Here is a 20,715-nt window from a genome sequence, read left to right as displayed (position 1 = left end):
AATTGGTCATCAGTGGACAGTCACCACTTAAAGTTCAGGAGGCAAATTCCACGCAGGATCACAGTATGAGTGATCCCTTATCAGAATAAAGGCGGGGCCTCAGAACTGTTGTGTTTATGTTACCCAAGACAACAAGCAGGTTTGAAAAACAAACCAAAATGACCTTTGAAAGTTGTGACAGCACAACTGGTCATTTTAAAGCTAGACTAATGATCTTCCATGTAGAGATTGACCCTTTATTTTATGTTTGCATAATCCGTATGATGGGTCTGGCTTTAGACACTGTCCCAACAAGAAGAGCAAGAAAAATATTTTTTTGAAGACTGAGTTATTCAAACCCATAAAGCATTATGAAGTCAAACCAAAATTGTGATTTGGTTGTGCTTTGGTTTACCAGCTGCATTTCTCTCAAAGCTTATTAGTGAAGCCCACAAAGGAGCTAATTTTACCCTGCATGAGGTCTGTTTGTCTTTTTGGTTCCCCAGCACAAAGCTACAACCTAGGCTGCAGATATGCAGATGAAGGAGCTGCTGAAATAAGCATTCCAGAGCTATTGAACAGCTCTGGGTATCAGCCTCCCTGATAAATGTATAGGGAGCAGTAAAGTAAGGCCAGGCAGCATGCATCAGTTTATGATACTTGCCAAAATTCCTTAGACCTTAACAGGGATAAAAAAACCCCCATGCCATTGATTGAAAACATATATTGCTGACAGTGGCAAAGTTATTTAATGATATTTTGGAGAGAATCAGAGCTTTTTCCTGAGGAAAGTCTTGTTCACCATCAGGAGAAGCATGCAGGGAAACCCTGTGTGAAACAGAAGTGTTTGAATTGGCAGGACGGTAAGTAAATGGAAAGACATTTTCCTCCTTTTCTCATCTCTGTTTCATTGACCTTTTCTTTCAGAGGATGGAAAAAAGCACTTGGGTCTGTGAAGAAATATTTGGAACAAGGAAATCCTGCAAGTGAAAAGAAGTCCTACAACTGGGAAAGGCAAAAAACCAGCCAGTGTAACCACAATGCTGGACTTCCTATGGAGATAACCATCATCGATGCACAAAGCTCCTGTGTTCCTTCAATTAACATACTGTAGGTGGAAGCCAAAAACACAGGATAACTGTAAGTTTCACTTTCTACAAAGTCAAAAGCTGCTTTAATAGAAGTGTAAGTGCCTTTCTTTTCAGTTCAGCAAGAAAGAGAGTATTTTCCCAGAGGTTGACTGAACACCCACAATGTTCAGATGCCAGGCAGAGCGCTCCTTGTTAAGCTTACTTGCAATTAGTTGTAGAGTCAAAGCTAGCAAGAGCTGGTGTCCTGAGCAGGGATAATGCTGCAAGCCTTGGTAGTAAGTGCATTTTCACTGAACATATTGCCAAGAAGATTTTCTCTGGCAAAGGGGAAAGCTTGTCTCTAGTGAATGATATCTCAGGGAATTGGTAGAGTCTATTGGGGTGCAGCCCATAAGCACAAAGACATGAGCAACTTTGTTCATCTTGCCATTAGAGGTGGCCTTTTGAAGATCACACTGGTAATTTCTCATATTTAAGGGAAATTTTTTGATGCCAAGAGGAAAAATTCAGCATCTCCTATGCTAAGGACAGTCTAAGACATTTCAGGAGGCCTTGTACCCCACCACTCCAAAGCCTTCACAAGTTCCCAAATTCATGCTCCTCATTTGCTGGTCCACAGCACCATAGCCACCAAATTTCCCTGCGGACGGCAATACCACAGGTAAGACAAGTAGGCTCAGGGCTTCGACAGGGAAAGAAAAGGAGATTAAGAAGGCTGCTAACCTACACATTTCATGAAGTATTTCTTCCTTCTGTCAGCCAACACACAAACATATAGGCATGTCTATGCATTACCACACACCTACTCTTCAGCATTTGAAGTCTAGATGGCCCTTGAGGCAAGAATCACGTCATGCAGAACAAAGCACAAACTACATGCCGTAATAAATATTTTATCAGTAATGAGACCACTTTGGAGCTGAGCTACAATCTTAACTTTGCTCCTTAGCTTTCACACCCAAAGAACAGTCAGAGAAGCTACATCCTTACACAGGCGATAGAAAAGATAAGGAAGCACATTTATGATATAATTAAGTAAATCATGCTGGTCTCCCAGTAATGAACCCATTTTTAATTATCCTGGAGTCATCTTATCTTGCATGTGCTGCTTGAACTCTCGTTTAAGGCGCTGCCAGAGTGCCTTGTCAATAGGACATGGTTGCCAATAGAAACTTCACAGCACAGATCTGAAGCCAGGCTTGCATACCTGTCCCAGTCTCTAGCACTGTAGTCATTTTTGAGAAAAATTTTTAAAAGAAAACTACAGCGCAATTTTGAAAGGGGTCTGGGTGAAAGAAATCAAGTAAGAACTTGGAATTGATGATTTCATAAGCAACATAAAAGACTTTTTTCCACATGTTACTGTTTTAAAAGATGAAACGCTTTCCAACTTTCAACATTACATAGCCCAAATGTAAGGTTGTGTTACTGGTTGGGTTTGATAAAGGACAGAAAGAATGTCCAAGTTTCTCTTGAAATCCCCTAAGATCCCAAATGCATCTCATTGTATTTTTCAGTGAATATTTTAACACAGGTCCTTTTCCAGAAGCCATACTAGTTTAGGGGTTACTCCTTGCCCCTTACATTTATTCTCCTCACCTTTTGCTGTTCCCACTGTAAATGAAAGTCACGGTTCTTTATACCCCTTTTAAAGAAGGTAAGCGCATAAATAACCACCAAAAATGCGTCCTGCATAAATACTTCAGTTATACAATTAAACATTTTCTTCTTCTCATGATATGTTTTACTGAGGTATAAATCAGGACTACAAGGCAATTTAGCACAGACAGGAATTTTATGGAGGGGGTGTGCAGATCCCCTGGGCTCGTCTGGAAAATGAGAAACATACTCATAGATGATACAGCTTGCCGGGTACAAGATTCACAGGAGCTAGAGAGCACTCTGTCTAGACTGAGATTTAACTCTCTCATTTAAATCAAGTGAAATAGGACTGTGCTGGATGCAATTGCATTAAAACCTTTCTGGGGTGGATTAAGGAGCTTTTTGCAAAGCCAAGTCACACTGAAGAAATTGTGTGGGCAGAACGAATTGATGCCAAATCACAGGCAGAAAGCAGGAGCTGAAAGGTAGCAAGTGTCTCCCTATGTTTAGCAAGGCTTTAGCTGCGCTCACTTTCTTCCACTAAGCAGAAACTTTCCCTTCTCTCCTGCTACTAAGACAGATAGAGAAACGCTTGTGGCACACTTTGCTTTTTTACAGTCAGGACTCAGTTGCAGAGCTTCCTTATTTCCCTCTAGGAAGGTGTAAATTGAGGTCAAATACAGAACTTTGGCTTGCTTGCATCTGGAACGTGCCTGGAAAGAGGCAGCAGGATTCAGACATAGCTTTTTTCATTACTCTCAGAAACTGGCCAAAACCACCCCCTGCACTTTGGCCATAGAGCAAAGTCACCATGATGAAAGGGAGGTCTCTGCCTTGCAGTGTGCCCAGCAGAGGTGATTGCCCCATTTCCACTGATGGAGGATGGAGTGATCCTGTTGCTCTCTTAGCTGGGCTATGAGATGTGTACAATCACATCTGTCTCAGTGTCTGCCCATTCAGACATCCCTGCCCACCACATCCCCCAAGTCCGTACTCGGGAGTTACAGAAGGAAGCACCACAGTGTTTGATTTCTCCAGCCAGCCCTGCACCCAAGGATCTGGGGCATTATCCACCTCACCTAACAAAGACAACTAGCCTTGGTTGTCCTCTCCACAGTCAAGAGAATCTGGTATTAGACTTAACAGGCCCTGGAGACACCTCACTCTCAGCAGCTCAGCTAGGCAGGATACATTTCAGCCTTCCTGCCCAGAAAACTGTAACACTTGTACCTAACACTAGCACCTTCCAAAAACCAGCCAACTAAGCTCTGCCCACATATCTTAGTGCCTGCATGATAATGGGGCAAAGGCAACATTTTCTTCTCTGTGAACAACTCAGCTCACACCTGGATTCAGGGTAGCTGCAGGACTAAATTAAATTGTCCTCTTAGCTGCTTACTTGGAAGCAGATGGAAGAAGCAAGACACAGCAGAGAGTAACAAGCTGAAAAAAGTCCACAGTCTCAGATGACCCCAAGGCAAGTTATATTTGAATCATGTACCTCCCTCTTGACATGCAGCACCTTAAAGTACACAGCATTAATTTTTTATCTGTGTGAGCCTTCCACTGTCCAGCACTGCCAGCTCTTGATACATTCTCCAGAGAACAAGACCATGTGCCCTACCTGCTCCCAGATTTTGCAAGAATCCCAGCATTCAATTAATTTTTTTAGCAAAAAATATATATTTTTTTTACTGAGCCCTCAGTGCTTTATCTGCTTCTGCAGTTCAGACCACAAAACCAATCCACCTGGTTTGTTCAGGCAGCAACCACATGCCCTTCCTCAGGATGTCTGCTCCCAACAAGCCATTGTGGATTTTCCCTGTGCATTCCCTGGTGCCTTGCTCTACAGTAAAGTAAGATGCTCTGTGACACTCATAAAGCAGCTCATCCCCAGCCCCTGACTTTCTGCACTAGGTCCTTGGCTTCCAGATGAACATATACACCCTGCCTAATTGTCAGGGTTTCCAAACAATAGCTAATCACAGGTTTGGCATCAGCAGCAAGTTCTGAATCAGGCTTCAGTAGTATTGTCTGACCAGAGGCTAGCAAGGGGAGAGGCCCCTTGACAATGGGGAAGGGAAACTGGGATTAAAACTTGTACTAAGGCATACAGAGAAAGAGTGGGAGGGCTAGAAGAACTCCATGTAAGAGGGGTGAGGGTTAACAAGAAAGCACAGTATCTATCAACCCTCTGTTTTGTTTTGTACTTTAAGGTGCAGTAAAATGTATTTATACCCAACTCCTTAGTTTACAAGGAAAGCAGGTTGCCTTAAAGGTTTTAAAACCAGCCTCAGCTGAGCAGCAGTTCTCCCAGCCTGGATTTGGGGGATTACATTTCACTCCATGAATAATTCTCCCATTCATTTTTTCCATCTACATCCTCTACCTCCAGCTGACAGAGATGGTTTATTTTCATCTCCATTGAAACACAAAGATAAAGGCTTGAAGTAGAAACTGCCTGAAATATAGGCAGTTACAGAGATGTTGTGCACAGAGATTTAGGTCATTAAAATTCACCACAGAAAAATTTGGGTATAGTGTTGAGTGAGGCTGCAAGAAAAACTGAGTACTTGAGACTGGATCTTGAAGAAAAGTACTAATTGCTTGGATATAGATATATTTAAGGAAAAAAGGGATCTTCAGACTAAATTAGCAGTGGAGGCAGAAGATATAAAAGCATGAAATGTAGATAGAGAGTAGAAAACAGTATGCTTTCCATTTGTTTCCCATCTGCTGTGCAAGTAGTTAGTTCATCAACATACATTGGACACAGTTTATCTAAAGGAAGCCTGGCCTTGGGAGCAGCTCCTGTATTTACTGTTCTTTAATGCAGCAGTAAGACCTCAGGGACAACTCATAAGTGGGAAGTCCATCCCCTGATAATCCTCATACAAAACAGAGCAGCCCTCAAGAGATGCTGGCAGACAAAGTAAAGTGTGGAAAAAAGCCTAAGCCTGCTCTGTTTTACGCCTGTGTCCAACCCGGTAACTTCTCGACTGCAGCCAGGTACAAGTTTAAAGCCAGCTTAGTCCTTCTTCCTTTCCAAGTATGCCAAAGTGCAAGTAAGGCATATCTCATGCTCTAGCCAACTGGAGAGTAACGAGAAACAGAGATACAGAGACTTAGCTGAAGTTTAGATTGTGGATTAATGCATCCTGGACCAACTGGAGAAAGTATCCCCAAGTTAACAAGGATGAGTGCAGAAGGGAGAGCATGGGGATCTAGATGATATGTTTATCAGCTGTGGAGCAACCTGGTATTTAAAGGCTGGGCTCTTCCAGTGTCTCCTCATACCATTTTTTAATATTACTTTGGCCAGTTAGAGACAGCCTCTAGTTGTTATGTTTCACTGTTGTGTGGGGTTACCACAGGGTGTATCTGGATCATCAGGATTCACCTAAGAAACAGCCAAAGTAAACACTCATTGTACCAGTATACAGCCTTTCTTTGAAAGGCCATTCTATATAAACCCCTATCGCGTGGTCACCATTGCTATTCCACTGGAGAGGGGGAATCCAGAGCAGCTAGCTAAATACACATACAAAAGGGATAGAATAGGTCAGTGCAAACATTAAATGCTCTGATGGTCAGAAGCAGTCAGACACCAGGGAGAAGCCAGGGAGAACTCCCTTTTGCTTTGCTCTATTTTGATCTGGCTGAAGCCATAGGTCTGAAGAGCACAAAGAGAAAACGAGAACAAAGCAAAGCCCCTACTTTTCAGTTTCTCTGATGTAACCTAAGCCAGAAATACTCAGGCTTTACAAGAAAGATGAATCTACAACACACCCAGCAAAGCAAACAGCTCAGTGGAGTGTGGCAAGGCAGGGCACCCCGAGGGCCACCCTGAGAGCCGCCCACACGTGAGCCAGCACATGTAGGGACACAGGACCAGCCACCACACCTGAAGGCTGGGCTCAGACCCAGGGCAAACATTTGCCTTTCACAACAAAAACAAATGAAAGGCTTTGGGTTGCCCCAAATGAACATAAATATTTTTCTCTAGGAATTCTTCTGTTTTGTTCTTTGTGTGCGTTTTATTTTTTCCTTTAAACTAACAAAGAGCAGTGTAAAGGTAAAGGGGTTCTCTGAAAACATTTTAAAGATTTATTTGCTTTAATACTAAAGCAAGAGGATCTAGCATCTACTTAAGTTCCATGAATACATACATTTCTTTTTAGCAACATTATAATGCCATTAAAGAACAGATTCACTCACCTGCTGACAAATTATTCTGCCTTTACTCACAATGCCTGTTCATTTCCCAGAATATTTTTAAGAAGTCTTATTTAACTTTAGTCTTTTTCTCCCTTCTCTCATTCATGACATTTCTGTATGCTCATGATTATTTATTTGGCATGGCATTTTAATGTAAGAGAACAGCCAAGCCTTGTGTGCATACATAGCACAGAATTTCCACTTTAAGAGATTTGGATTCTGTAATTTATAGATGGCATGAAAAGCTAACTTAAGGAGTGAAAGTTGAGAGGTGTTATCTGTGTATGGCTTTTGGCAAGACAAAACAAAGTCCTATCATCAACTTCAGCTTTAGACAACTTTTGCCTTTGGCCCTAAACCCAATATTACACCTTGAACCTTTCTCTGCTATTGAGCCTGAAATAACATCTCGACTCTGTGCAGCTGGCCTGCTCTAGGGGACTGCAATACCACCAGCAGTGGCACCCCAAGCCTGCTCAAATGGACAGGGGAAACACAAAAGTGGCTTGTCTCAGGCTCTCTGCCTGAGAGCTTAGATACCGACACAGGTGTGTCATTTCCCCCAGTGACACAGAGCTTCTCCCAGATCCTGGTTGACTCCTTTCACAGTTGAGCCCAAAGCCATTTGCAAGTAGCAGAAGGACTTAGTCACTTCATTGAATTGCAGAGCTCACCTTGCTGTTAAAATCAGGCTTGGCCAGGCCAAGCAGCAAACAGAGACGCTTCCCTCCATCACACAAAGGATGATAGCAGTAACATGGGCCGGGCCGGGCCATGCCTGCCTGCCTACAGCTATGCAAACCCTAACAGCTACAGACACCTGGAAAAGGAACTATTGGCTGCTTCCCTCCCTGCTAATGAAGCATTTGAGCTACAGCCATTGTTTATTCAAGAACCTAGTGAGAGAAGACTGTGGCTATTTTCCACTTAACATCATTAGTTAAACAGAAATTGATTGCAGATGGAGAACAGCCATTGTGTTTTATTACCAATGATTTGTTTCCTGGGATTTAAGGGCAGATCTAGTTTGGCAGATCTGTTCCCTTAGGCTGCAGACACTACGAGGTGTGGCCACACTCCGTGTTTACAAGTCATTAACAGGGCTGGCTTTTGGCTTTTTTCAGCTCCAGGCGTGTCAATAAGTCTTAAAGGCTCTGTGTGAGAGAACATGAGTAGAGCTTGGTTTGTTTGTTATCAGTCAAAGATTGCTGACATGCTTTGACTATCTCTTAATAGAAAAGCTATCCACTACAGGCAATCATTACTTGCTTTCAACAGACCTTAGCAGCCTTGAACAGAAATGGGAAAAAAAGGAACCTAAATGGCTTTTATGTATCTTAAGTCGTTTAAGTGAAACACAAAAGATAGCTCCAACCCACTAAGTTTAATTTGGCTGGGCCTTGCTGCTTCGCCCAATGCTGTACCAGATCGGATTCGTGGAACTACACCTGCAATAACTGGGATGCGAGTTTGAACTCTGTCAGGCCCATCTTTCTGCAAATGCATACAAGATCCCACTCAAAATTTCAGCTGGTGCCTATTAAAAATGAGACCAAGCTAATTAAAACAAACAGTGGGTGTTCTATCGAGCAAATAGCTACAGAAATCTTTACTGGCTCCAAGGACATAGTGGGAAACAGTGCAAAATACCACTGTTGAAAATCTTCTCTGCAGCCTGCCTCAGTTTTTTCGGCCTCAGATTTCCCCCTTCTGTGTCTTTTCCCATTTGATACTCAAAGGACAGGTGCTTCAGGTTCCCATTCTGCAAGGTACCCTCCATTTACAAGGACTTCAGCAAATGACAGCAGTGGTAGGGTCTGGTAGGACCTGATTCTCAGCATTTAGCTATGCAGTACCTATAAAGCAATTGTAAGATGTTTCTGGCAGATCCTTTTCACTGTGTGTCTTCACCATCTGATGGAGCTTCCCTACCAAGCCTGACAGCTGGAGTATGTAGGAACCACCATATTTGAAAAAACTAACTGTCCTTCTAACCCATGTGCTGGTTTTGGTGTAAAACCAGCACCTTGCTGAGATACAAGTAACCTAGCAGTGTCCCCAGGGGAGAAGCTTGTTCATAACCTCCATTGGTTACGTGTCAATTCATGCCTCAGTCTGAAAATTTACAGCCCTTCCACTGCCTTTTAACCCATATGGACCATAAAGCCATCAAATACCTGCTGGCACCCAGATTACCACTAGGATGGATAAACTCAAATAAAGAGATCGATAGATTTTTCTCCCAGGCTCCCTGCAGACCACATGATCGTGAAAAAGAAATCGTCCATCCTGAACCTTGCCATCCTCACTTCACATGACCATCCATGAAGCCATAATTTCATAAAGCTCAGAGATGGAAAAATTGTACTTACCTATTTTTTTCACCTCCCCCCCAAACAGAAAGCTTCAAGGAAAGTGTTTCCAGAGAGTTTCTGAGACCAGCTGCAAAATGCTTTCCATAGTACCATATGTAGCAGCTGACGTAGTAAATGCACAACATAGATTGTAATGTTTTAAATACAAATCTCAATATTCTGCTGACCCTCCCTAATGTTATGCTACATTTCAGACTAACACCTGACTGATGACCCAAACTTGGACCAAATTTGCAGCAGGTGCAAATTAAGCAGGGCATGATTCCTAGCAAATCTAGTTGGGTAAGTACCCCAGAGTTTTCTTTCATGTGACTATTTCCTGTTCAGTACAATGGTTGAATATCAAGTGCGAAAATGGGAATTTTTTTTCTGATATGTCAAATTCTGTTTTATTTCTCAATATTAATCACCATAAATTAATTCTTATTTCTCAAGACTTAAAAGTCCATCTGACGTCACAATCTACACAGTTTGGTATCACTAATGGATGCGTTAGCATGGCCTCCTGTGTGACCTTGTACAGTGGTGTGGCATTTGTTAGCTTGTTCAATGGCACTACAATCAACTTGCAAATTCATAAGAGTGTTTTTGTTCTTAAGCAGCATGACTGCTGGCAGCAGTGTGTATGTTGTGTGCAATTGCTTTGTGTTTTGTGCAATATCATCTGCAACATTTTATTTTAGATCATCCCCCCCATCCTCCTCAAAATGTGACTAGACTCTTTAAGGGTGAGAATAGATTTTACAGAGGATGATTCAGAGCTAAAACTTCATGGGGCCTCAAAATAATACCCCATTTTTAGAGAAAGAATAAAGAATTAGCTGCAAATACAGTAATATTAATGAAGAAATCATCTGCTGGCATGGCACACCCTGGGAAAGAGGCTAAGTAAAAGGCATTTGTGGAAAGTCACGTAGGATTACTCTACTAAAGGCAGTGGCAAGACATTTCGGTTATCAGTGATTTTTAAAAGTTCTAATTAAGGTTCTAGAAAACAGTTTTACCTAGAAATTGAGTCCTCCAACTTCATCTACACTGGAAATACTCTTCATATTAGTTCTGCAAGCATTTACAGCTTTAGGAAACTTGGAAAAGTAATGACTAGCATTCTATTATCTCAATACTCTAAATCCTCTTCCCATAAACTGATGGGGTAATGACTTCCATTTACACCATTTGCTGATTTTATTGGCTGAAGCATGTGATGCACAGGACTTGTTTCCCAGCAAATCAAGCCAGTAAACAAATCAAGGAGCTGAAATGCCAACTCTGTTCTTCTGACAGGTATTAATTTTGCCCAAAACACATAGCGTTGGGTTTTAAAAAAGAAAACTAGAAATTTAGTTGGAGAGCACCTCCTTTTCCATCACTTGTCCATTGAGGACACTGCTGTGCACTTCAGGAACAAGTGGTTCACATACCCTGTTTTCACCTGCTACCAGGAAAAGCTAGCTTTTTCCTTGCATTCAGGGAAGGAAAGAGTTCACTTACAGAACATCTGTAGCATGATCAAAATTGCATCTAACAACAGAGACAGATGCAGGCAGATATATTTTCAGCATCCTTCAGAGTGCCGTACAGATCGTGACACTGAGCACAGAGCCTCCTGTGGAAACAGCTCAGGTACTCCCTCAATCCAGTCTCAGTCAACCACAAGTGACAGCATCTGTGCAGGAATGTTGCATTCCCACACTTTGGACCATCACTGGGCCTTGTATCTTGCCTTGGCTTCAGAAAAAAAAGAAGCTGCATTGTCAGGGCCACCCCAGCCAAGGTTCTGGCTGAGGAGCAGTGAGGGGTGGTACAGAAGAGTAAATTCAACAGCTAATCCTTGCAGAAAACACAACCTCATGTCATGATAGGGCCTCCTGTTTGGAAATTGAAGTTTCTTACATTCCTGAAGCAGAAAGAGTAGAAAATCTTCCTTACAGAAGCAGCAAGAAACAAGACAAAGAACCCTTTTTCTTTGCTTGGTAACAGCCAAGAGAGATACTTCATGGTTTTGTAATGTCCTGAGAGGGCAAAAGTAGGTTCATGCATAGATGTGGTTTGGTGGGATGAATCATGATGTGCACTTAATTTATATTTTGGATTATGGAAGAATGATGACTAGAGAGGGTCATAAGCCATGATGTTCAGATCCAGGTCTGAAACAGCTCCAGGCACTGCAGAGCATGGGGTGTCAGGCCTGGGGCTTGAGTTTTGCTTCGGGTCATTGGAGAGAAAATGGTCAGCTACACAGTTTAGCTCTGGAATCAGTCCTGAATTTGTCTGGATTCATGGTTTTGGCTTGGACCCATTAGTGGTAACAATTGTGAGTGAAAGCACAAGGGAGGAAGAAAAGATAACACAATGGCATAAATTCAGTAGCTCTTGGAAGAAATACATTTGACCTTTATTATCTACTAACTTCTAACTCTGATGCTTAACTCTGGTTTTTCCGTTTTAAAATATTGTCCCTGGCAGAATGGAGTCCAAGGAGAAATAGACTCTGGAAAAAGTGTGAGACTCTGGGGAGACAGTTATTTACTGGCAGTTTCACAACCGTCCTTGCACTTCTAATGAAATTTCATTTGTCAAATTCCGTGCACCTTGGTGACAAGCCAAGCTTATTCTGTCTGCCTTTTAGCTTAGAAACATCTTTTTGGTCTCTTGCTCTCAAGCAGTGCCTTTAATTCATTTGAGATAAAAAAGAATTGCAGCTTGTAGCTAAAAAGCTGGCCTGAAGCTCTCACGGACACAATTTCTTATTTTATTATGAAAAATGAGTTAAAATTTTGAACTGCTGTTAACACCATGCATAATAAAACATGCTCCTCACCAGCAGTACTTCAAAGGGAAATACATACAGCTTTGGCAAAAAAAAAACCAACCCACAACTGGTTATGATTTTCTATGGACTCACCACTGTCTGGGATGAGGCCACCTAACAGGAGCCTGGACTTAACATCCTTCCAGCACAGGATGAAATCTGTAGCTTCTAAAGAGGGAATGGATCTTACTTATCTTACTTGTTATTGATGTTTTTTAACATGTGGGGCCTGGTTTGTCTACATAGCTTGCATTACATTCCAGTGGTGGGTAAACCAGCTGAGCTATTTTGAATTGTCCTGTTAAAATACTGCTTTAAGCCTGTTGAAAGTTTTTGCATGTTTGGGTCTTAGAGTAGAGCTGTCAACAGAAACAGTCACAGGTTTTGTTTGGATTTAGGGAAAAGGAGACTTAATGAAAAAAACCAAGAAGAGTTAGCACAAACAAAATGATCACACTTACCCTATTGTTCAGGGAAAAAAAGAAGAAGAAAAGAACCCAGTGATTTATTTTAGACAGCCTGAATAGCTGGAGACAGAGAGCTAAAATATGGCAAGGAAATTGCTACCCTAAACAAGTTCCTTTGAGCAATTTGTTGATTTTTTTTTTTCTTTCTGCCTGAGTTATGAGCCCTTGGAATGCACATACCATTGAATTGCTTGGTAATTTGCACAAACATCTCTTCCTGAGGTCCTAAAGCCACTGTATATCCCTGAGTGGAAATATTAACATGATAGAGAGGGATGGAGTCCGACTGTTTGCAAGTCTGGCCACCTGACCTTGTGAGAAGCATGAGATGCTCCGGCTTCTCCCGTGAGACATGGGAGCAACTGAACACGTGCTGTCATACACACAGCAGTGAACATGGGGATACACACACCCACTTGCCCTTCGCTTGAAAGCTTGAAACTTCTGCTCTAAACTACCCAAAATCTCATGGAAGCTTCATTGCTGTGGTATTGAACACCTCCTGGCTGCACATCTGGTGGTGTGACCATCTCTATTGTTTGGGCCCCCTTCTTTTTGATAGAAATGTTTGTGCAATGAGATATTTTCTTTTGTTAAAGAGGTTTGTTTGTGTTTTCATCTAAAATATAAATACAACCATAATTATAAACATAAACACACCACAGTTTTATTGGATGAGATTTGTGTGGGTGGTTTGGGTGCCTAATTGCCATGTTCTGCACAAAGCCTGTGGTTCCAACCCTGAGAACCTCTGCCTGCAGACACTGAACCTTGTTTTCTCTTCCATGACCTCCAAACTGCTTTATGCCTAATAAATGTTAAATAATGGTCCTACAGCAGGCTTGTTAACTACATCCCCCACAGAACACATGCCCAGGTAGATGCTATGAGAACTATGGCACTCTTTTATAAAGGGGGCCAATGGCTAAATTCCATTTCTGGGACAGCAGAAGCGAGAGCTCAAACCTTTCTTTGCCTAATATGAAAAAAACTGGTGCTTGACAATGGTTTCTTGAACTCTCAGGAGGCTGACTCAGCAGCTATGTTACATGTTAGCTGGGACTGGTCCCCCCACTGTCTCACTAGAGGGACTTACTCCACTCTGCTCCCTTACCTAAACTGGCACAGAGATAACAGGGAAGTAAGAGGGTAGATCAGTAACCCAGCAAGTTGGATGCTCAACATGAAGCTGGGCATCAGGCTGCCTTTCAACAGACATTTACATCAGGGACACCCTCCAAGTCCCAGCAGGGAGAAAGAGACCCAAGCTTTAGGAGCCCTCTTCTTTTAGTTCTTTGTTTTCCCTGGGGAAGAGTGGGCAGACTCGCTTTGAACTGTTCTGCTAATACCCTGCCAGTCTCAGAGGCCAGGGGAGAGACCCACCGTGAATGGTGCTGCTCCCAGCCTCCACCCTGGCGAGGGACTGCAGTGACCTCCTGTCTCCACGTGCCCCTCCTCCTACAGCAGCACAGTTCTCAAAGGGAGGCTCTGTTCCTCCCTTTCAGGGTGCAGAGTGGGCACCCTGATTTCTAGCAGCAGTGCATTAAGTTCAGTAACTCACACAGCTCAGCCTCCTCTCTAATTCACAATTAATCTTAGAAAACTAGGGCTGAAAGAGACCCCCTGAGATCATCTAGTATCATTTTCTGCCCAAAGGCAGGGTCTAATATCCATGGGCTAACCCAAACACATGTTTATCTAACATGTTCTGGAAGGCATATGAGAAAGGGGAGCCCATAACCTCATCCAGATTCCTACTTCAGTACTTTATACTCACAGAATTTATCTTTTTTTGTCATACAGTCAACTAACTAATCTTTGCTTCAAATTTATTTTCTTCCTCTCCCAACATGTCTGAAAGAAAATATTAACTTGATGTAAAAATACTGAAATTAAATTTCAAAGTTAAATTTCTCCCATTGAAGCTAGCAACTAGTAGGCAATTTTTCAAAGCAAAACAAAAGGGAATTGCTAAAAATAAGGCATGTCTTAGTGCTGTGTCACTGTATATGGAACCTCCTCTTGGAGCTCTGCTGTGGATGTGGCAGCTCTTTGTTTATTTTGAAAGGATAAGTTAAGCAGTCACTCAAGGATGGGTAGGAAAAGCCTGAGGCTGGAGATTACCATGTAGCTTTCTAATTAGACTGGAATGAAAATAGGTCTAAATCCATTGAGTAAACAAAATATGTTTGCATACTTGGTAATTGATAATAATTACAGTTCCCTTTAACAACACTAAATGCCTAGTTGTTATTTTGTGACCTTAGGCAAATGAGTAGGGTATTTGTTTTTCTTAAGCTGACAAAACTTGTAAAAAAGGCCACCACAATGACATTCCAGAGCACAGTGAGAGCTGTCATTTCATCTGCTGGCTGGTAAAAAAATAATATATGATTTCATAATGTTATCCTACTAAATGCTTGAGGAATTGCACATCTGTCTAGCTGGAAGGATCTGAGGAATTAAACACTAGTTGAACAGTCTAACTCAGTCCTACCTCAGTGCAGGATAAGCAGTCATGTACACCAGCAGCAACAGAAGAACGAGCTTGTTCTTGAGAAACTGGTGGAAAAGTCTGACTCTTGTTACCTTACATTGAATTTCCTTACATGAATCAAGAAGTCAACTTTCAAAATACCCAAATGCAGACACAAACTATATGATGAGCAAGTGTTAACTGACAGGCAAAAAATACCTAAAGAGTCATTGTGGTTATCTAGGGAGGAAATAAGAAAAAAAAAAGAGTACATTTTATACAACAGATGGTTGTTAAAAGCTGACCTTTTCCTTTGGGTTCTGATTTTAATGGTCAGGACTTGATTATGCAAAAAGAGGAGAGATTTTCAGCTGCATGAACAGAAGTTATGCAAAAGTGCTCCCAACCCCACAAGCCAGGTTAACAAGTACAGAGGTAGAGATCTGTACGTTGAAAGCATTACAGCAGCCACACGCTGCCTCATGCTCAGTTCTGAGAGCCAGTTACCAGTGCAGCCTGTGTAAATGTGCCACAGGACTAAACAGCACTCCAGGGACCAGTGCAGTTTGTTAAACTTGTCAAATTGATTCTTAAATTGACCTCCAAATGTATGCGTGTGCACCTGTGGGGGTGGGGTGTGCGTGTGCCTGGTTTCCCAAGGAAATGAAAGCTTAAGGGATACACGTGTACATATTTCTTAGAAACTGCACCGTGTGTGCAGATGACCAAATATCTGAACTTAAGAAACTCCCGACTCTCGACTGCCAGGGAGCCAAGGTCGGTAGCTCATCCAGAGCCTAGCCCAGTGAGGTGGAATTCCAAATTGCCTGTGAAGCCCTTGATGTACATAAAGTAACACCACCAAGAAAACCATCTCTTTGCAGTGCAGAAAACCCCTTTGTAGTGGATATGCAGCTGCAAGTTGATTTTTGCATATTGAAAATGCTGGGGATTTGTCAGGGATTTTGCAAAAGGAGATGATCTAGCTGCACCTATAAGTATCGCTGCACACTTTATGAGACAGCTTCTTTCTGCATTTTTGGTATTTGGGATTAAACTTGGCAATAGATGAGGCTTGCAAGTCTGGGAGATATTTAATTTTCGGCCATGCTCAAAGCAAGCTGCTCAGATTTCCAAAGATTTGGGAGGTTCGTATGTATTTAAAAATACTTCACTGCATTTCTATGGATGAGTTCCAGATACTATGGTGTCCTGCAAAAGCTTCCAGCTACCTCCTTTATGGCAGCCAGGATTTTAGACAAGGTTTTTTTCACAACAGGCCTAAGTCTTTTACAGCATGACCTGAGAGAGCAAGAACTGTTCTGCTGAGTAGTCAGACAGAGCCTTAGTCTTGTTTTGTTCATGTGAATTAATAAACTACTTCAGCTGTAAGCAAAACTACAATGAGTAATAAACATGAAGTTTTTAGTCTTCTAGTAGAAGGTGTTTACAGCCTAAAGGAATGAAAGGGGCTAGCAGTCCAAGTGCTCCTTGGAAGAGGGAGAAGTAGATCAAGAGCTTGTATTTTCTTTACATGTCAAACAAAATAAAAATAAAAATGACACCCCCCACACCCCCAGTTATTACAGAGGTTTTATTATCTGTAATTTTAAAATGCAGGAAAAATATTTTTATAATCTTAGGAGGCAAAGTGAATAAAACAATTTCACACAACATCTGTACTCTATTCACAACTGGAAATGGGGTGCTTCCCCAGAATAGAAATGCCAAAGTTTCACCTTCCTTTTGTACATGAGAGAAAAAGGAGATAAGTCAGGTAGAAATACCCCCAAATACAAGCACATTGTGTCTCTTCCCAGTAACTAAATAATTACATTGAAATAAAGGTCATTTGGCTTTGTTTTAAAATCTCTGCCACCAAAACTTTAGCAATTCCATGTAGAAAAGAATGCAGGTTTTTTTCAATCTGCCTCAGTATCATTACCTGAAACATACAGATTATTTTGGATATGCAGAATTTACTGTTCTCAGGATATTATGTTCATTTGTTTTAATACCAGAAATCTGATACACTACAGTCCCTAGCTAGGCTCTCATTCACCTGCATTTTCAATATAGGAGGACAACGTTAGTGGGCAATACAATATTCATGATACAGCATGGAACAGAAGGAGAAAAAGGAAATACTTTTCTTCATTGTCTTAAAGGTTTCTTCAACAGAAAACTAGAAAATAATTTCTACAAAGTTAATTTCATTCATAGAAAAAATATCTAAAGATAAGGAAGAATGAACAGTCCTAAACTAGCAGCCATTTATAAATCTATATAGAAGAACTACACAAATAGATACGCTCCCAAAACTATGCAGCAGTTGGATGTGAGTTGTTCGCATTCCAGGAGAAATGAAGGCTTCCCATTCGAAAAACACCTGCAGAGGCAAGAGGAAATTCCCAAGTTCCTTTATACTAATCTTTCGTTAGGAGAATTGCAATTCTAAATTCCATTTTGAAGAAAGGTGGGGAACAGTGACTTTCAGCAAACATATCCTCAGTTTTAAAGAAAAACTACAGAGGGAAAATAGTGATGGTATTGACATTTCCAGATCTTCCTTTGTTCTGTCACCCAGAAGTGAACCAGGTTAAATTACTCTACATCCATTTACTTTTTTTTTAAAAGCTGAACTAGAATGATGGAAAGATTCTTAGATGCAGCTTTCAGAAAGCAAGTAAGGGAGCAAGGGGGACAATTTTGTCTCAGTAGCCACCCAGAAGCCCATCCCTCAAGAAATAGAGAGAGCTTCCAACCAGGAGCATCTGTGTTTCTTATTGATCTGATTTTTGTCCTTTTGCAGAGGACTAGCAACAACTACAGAAGTCAAAGATCTATGTGAAAGTAGAAAGGCAGTTTTTTCTTGATTCTCTAAGAGGCAATTGAAAGGTGGGAAGCAGCATGCAGTAGAGGTCTGGTACCTCTTGCAATCTAATAGAAAGATACTGGACCTTAATCCAGTGCAAAATAATGGATAGTCAGCCATGAAAACTGTGAAAAGTAGAGGTCATTTCACACAGCCATTTTGAAAGGCCAGGTCCTTGCCTAGTGAAGATGTGTGTTGACTCATTCAAATCAGTGCATTTGGGATGACCTGCGCTAAGCCAAGGGATAGGCCTGAAATTTTTACGCTCCGTCTTCTGTCTGCACTTGACACCATCCTCTTAAGTTGGAATCTCCAACTCTTCAACTCAACCTTTCAATAACTGATGTAACGTGGCATAAAATAGGGAAAAATGTGTCAAACTGATTCCACATTCCTTTTTCTTTGAGATGCTTGTTGCAAAATTCCATACCACATTAATCAGCACAGGTGCTTGGGTCAGAGTTGGTTACATTTTCACAGCCAGAACATTTACTTTTCACTTGCACTTATGAAAGAAGACAGACAACTTAAGATGAATGATATTACCCAATACCAGTGCTTTGAATGAAGCACGCAGTCAGGACTTACTGACTTTGTTAAGGTACACTTAACATACTTAAAAAACAGAGAAATATTTTACCATATTAGTTGTAATCGGGTTAAATTGCAAAATTAGTATCTTTACATGTAGATATAACTTGCACACATGCAAACATTTTAATATCCATTATCAATTAGGAAGTAAATTACTGAAAGCAGTTGCTCTTTTTAGAAGGTACAGAATCCAATATTTTGTTACTCTGACTGAAAACAACTCAGTTGACAAGTAGCGTATTGAAATCAGTCATGACACTTCACAAATGAAGTAAAATCCTCCCCTAGAGATAGTTTTAATAATCTGTCCTATGGGCTTCTGTACAACTTCTGTAAGAGCTGCTGCAGTCCTCACCACTGAGACGTTTGCATGCCAGGCTGGCAGAAACGATTTGAAATGTAAGTGTTCAGAAAATATTCAGAGAAAAGAATGGCTTGGGAGCAGATCCTAAGAATGCTATTTAAAGGGATAAGCATCCAGTTCTCCTGGCAAACTTCGTTCCACGTGAAATAAATTACACTATTAGCAGAACAAAGCTTAGCTAAATGTACAGAGAATCAGGCAGGGTTCAGATTATGAGAACCACGTACTGGAGCACAGACATGGAACAACGCTGCTGGTTTGGTAGAAAGGTCGGGGCCGTTTTCACCTGTGTTTGATATTCTTTGAACTTAGAAAATTATATTAGAGAGAAGAGGCACGCTCACATGTTAGCACATCAAAAGCCTTGCCGTTAAACTGAGGGCCTGGCTCAATAACCACAAGATCCACCCATGAGTGTGAGCCCCCTTGAAGCTCTTTCACTGCTCCAGGAAGAAGCTTCACAGTTGCAGAACAGGGCTGTAATATTAAATTAGACATAAATATTGCATGTTGGACACGGCTAGATTTGGAAGATCCACTGTGAAAATCCAACTAATGCATATTTTAGAAACTTTAAATGTTATGAATGATTCAGTAGACCTGAGCCTCTGTTTAACAAAAACAAACAAACAAACAAAAAAAGAGCTGGAGAATGTATCTAGCTCCTTTGGGTTAATGCAAACATGCCCTGAGCTGCCCCTTGCTTTTGCAGTGCCCACACTACCACATGACTCAACATGGGGGTTTTTTCAGTATGGGCTGAAATTTTGCAGTAACATCTTCTGTATGAGATCCATCAGCAACTACCATCTCTTAAGTTACCCTGCATGGTCTCCTGCCATACCAGGGGAAGGATGAGCTGCTTAGGTCAGAAGCCATTTTGACATCATTCTGCAACTCATTAAAATCCCAGATGAAATCAAGACCAAAAGTAAATGGCTGTGAAGCCCATGTTTCACACTCAAAACATATTCATGGGAAAAGGAACCCAACCTATGTATGATGATTATGCTTTACATATTTTCTTTAGAGAAAAAGAGAAGCTACTCCAGCACAAATGAGATAGTCTGGAAGATTATTACAATGTAATACATAGAATTGGTCTTGTTCTTTTAATACCAGCTCTCCTTTGAAATGAAGTCATGATTTATAGCTAGGTGGTGGTTTTAGAGAAGGGTTGCTTTTTTTTCACTATGAGGTCAGAGACCACAAATTATGCAATAATCTCAAGAGCTTGTCCTTAAAGATCAGTTTACTAATTGGTGGGCAAATATTTCCTTCAAACTTTTCTTTGGTAGCAGTTTCAAACCACGATTTTGAGGGATTTTAGATTATAAAGCTTTTTTTTTTCCTCTAAATGAGAAGAAAGATGGAGACTTGGTTCCAGTGCTAGCAGTAAGTAACTCCGTATACAGCATGCTCAGCAGTTCCAGTTCTGCCAAATGTGCCGCCCCTATAGATCTATCAGGGAGCATTAGTTGGCACTGGCCCTCTGGCCAAAGGCAAGTGAGAGTGGCAAATGCCCGCAGGATGAGGGTAGACGTTTTTGTTGCACAGCTCTGCACATCTCCTGGTCACACCAGGGCTGCCTTCAGCACCCAGCACAAAAGGCCTCTGCTGTTTGCCAGTGAGTGGAGGAATGTCATTAATGTGGCAAACCCTCTTTCTTCTCAATTTAATAGCAAATCTGTCACAAAGGAGGACAGACCTTTGGTCTTCCTCTATAAAGACCCATGGAGTGCTGAGCTCCCGGCAAAGACTTTATCCCTCCCTGAAGATAAAACTGCACTGACGGTGAAAGATGACTGCCTGCCATCAAAAAGGAAAGATAGTCTTCTTTTCTGTGTTATGACATTCAGCAG

The 20,715-nt window shown here is 41.4% G+C and overlaps 1 protein-coding gene across 1 annotated transcript in view; it reads left to right on the top strand.

The window, feature by feature from the left end:
* The first annotated feature begins 938 nt into the window (after positions 1-938).
* The window catches only part of NEDD9 (neural precursor cell expressed, developmentally down-regulated 9), a 73,235-nt gene continuing 53,458 nt past the window's right edge, over positions 939-20,715 (top strand). Inside the window, exons 1-2 of the mRNA XM_008630924.2 lie at positions 939-1,119; positions 9,460-9,547. Of these exons, the coding sequence (XP_008629146.2) occupies positions 9,524-9,547 (24 nt within the window). The 5' untranslated portion in view covers positions 939-1,119; positions 9,460-9,523. The remainder of the gene's footprint in view (positions 1,120-9,459; positions 9,548-20,715) is intronic.

The sequence above is a fragment of the Corvus brachyrhynchos genome, unplaced genomic scaffold, assembly GCF_000691975.1.
Source record: "Corvus brachyrhynchos isolate BGI_N302 unplaced genomic scaffold, ASM69197v1 scaffold43, whole genome shotgun sequence".
NCBI lineage: Eukaryota > Metazoa > Chordata > Aves > Passeriformes > Corvidae > Corvus > Corvus brachyrhynchos.
Note: the sequence above shows the minus strand (reverse complement) of the source record. Positions and strands in the feature narration are given on the sequence as shown.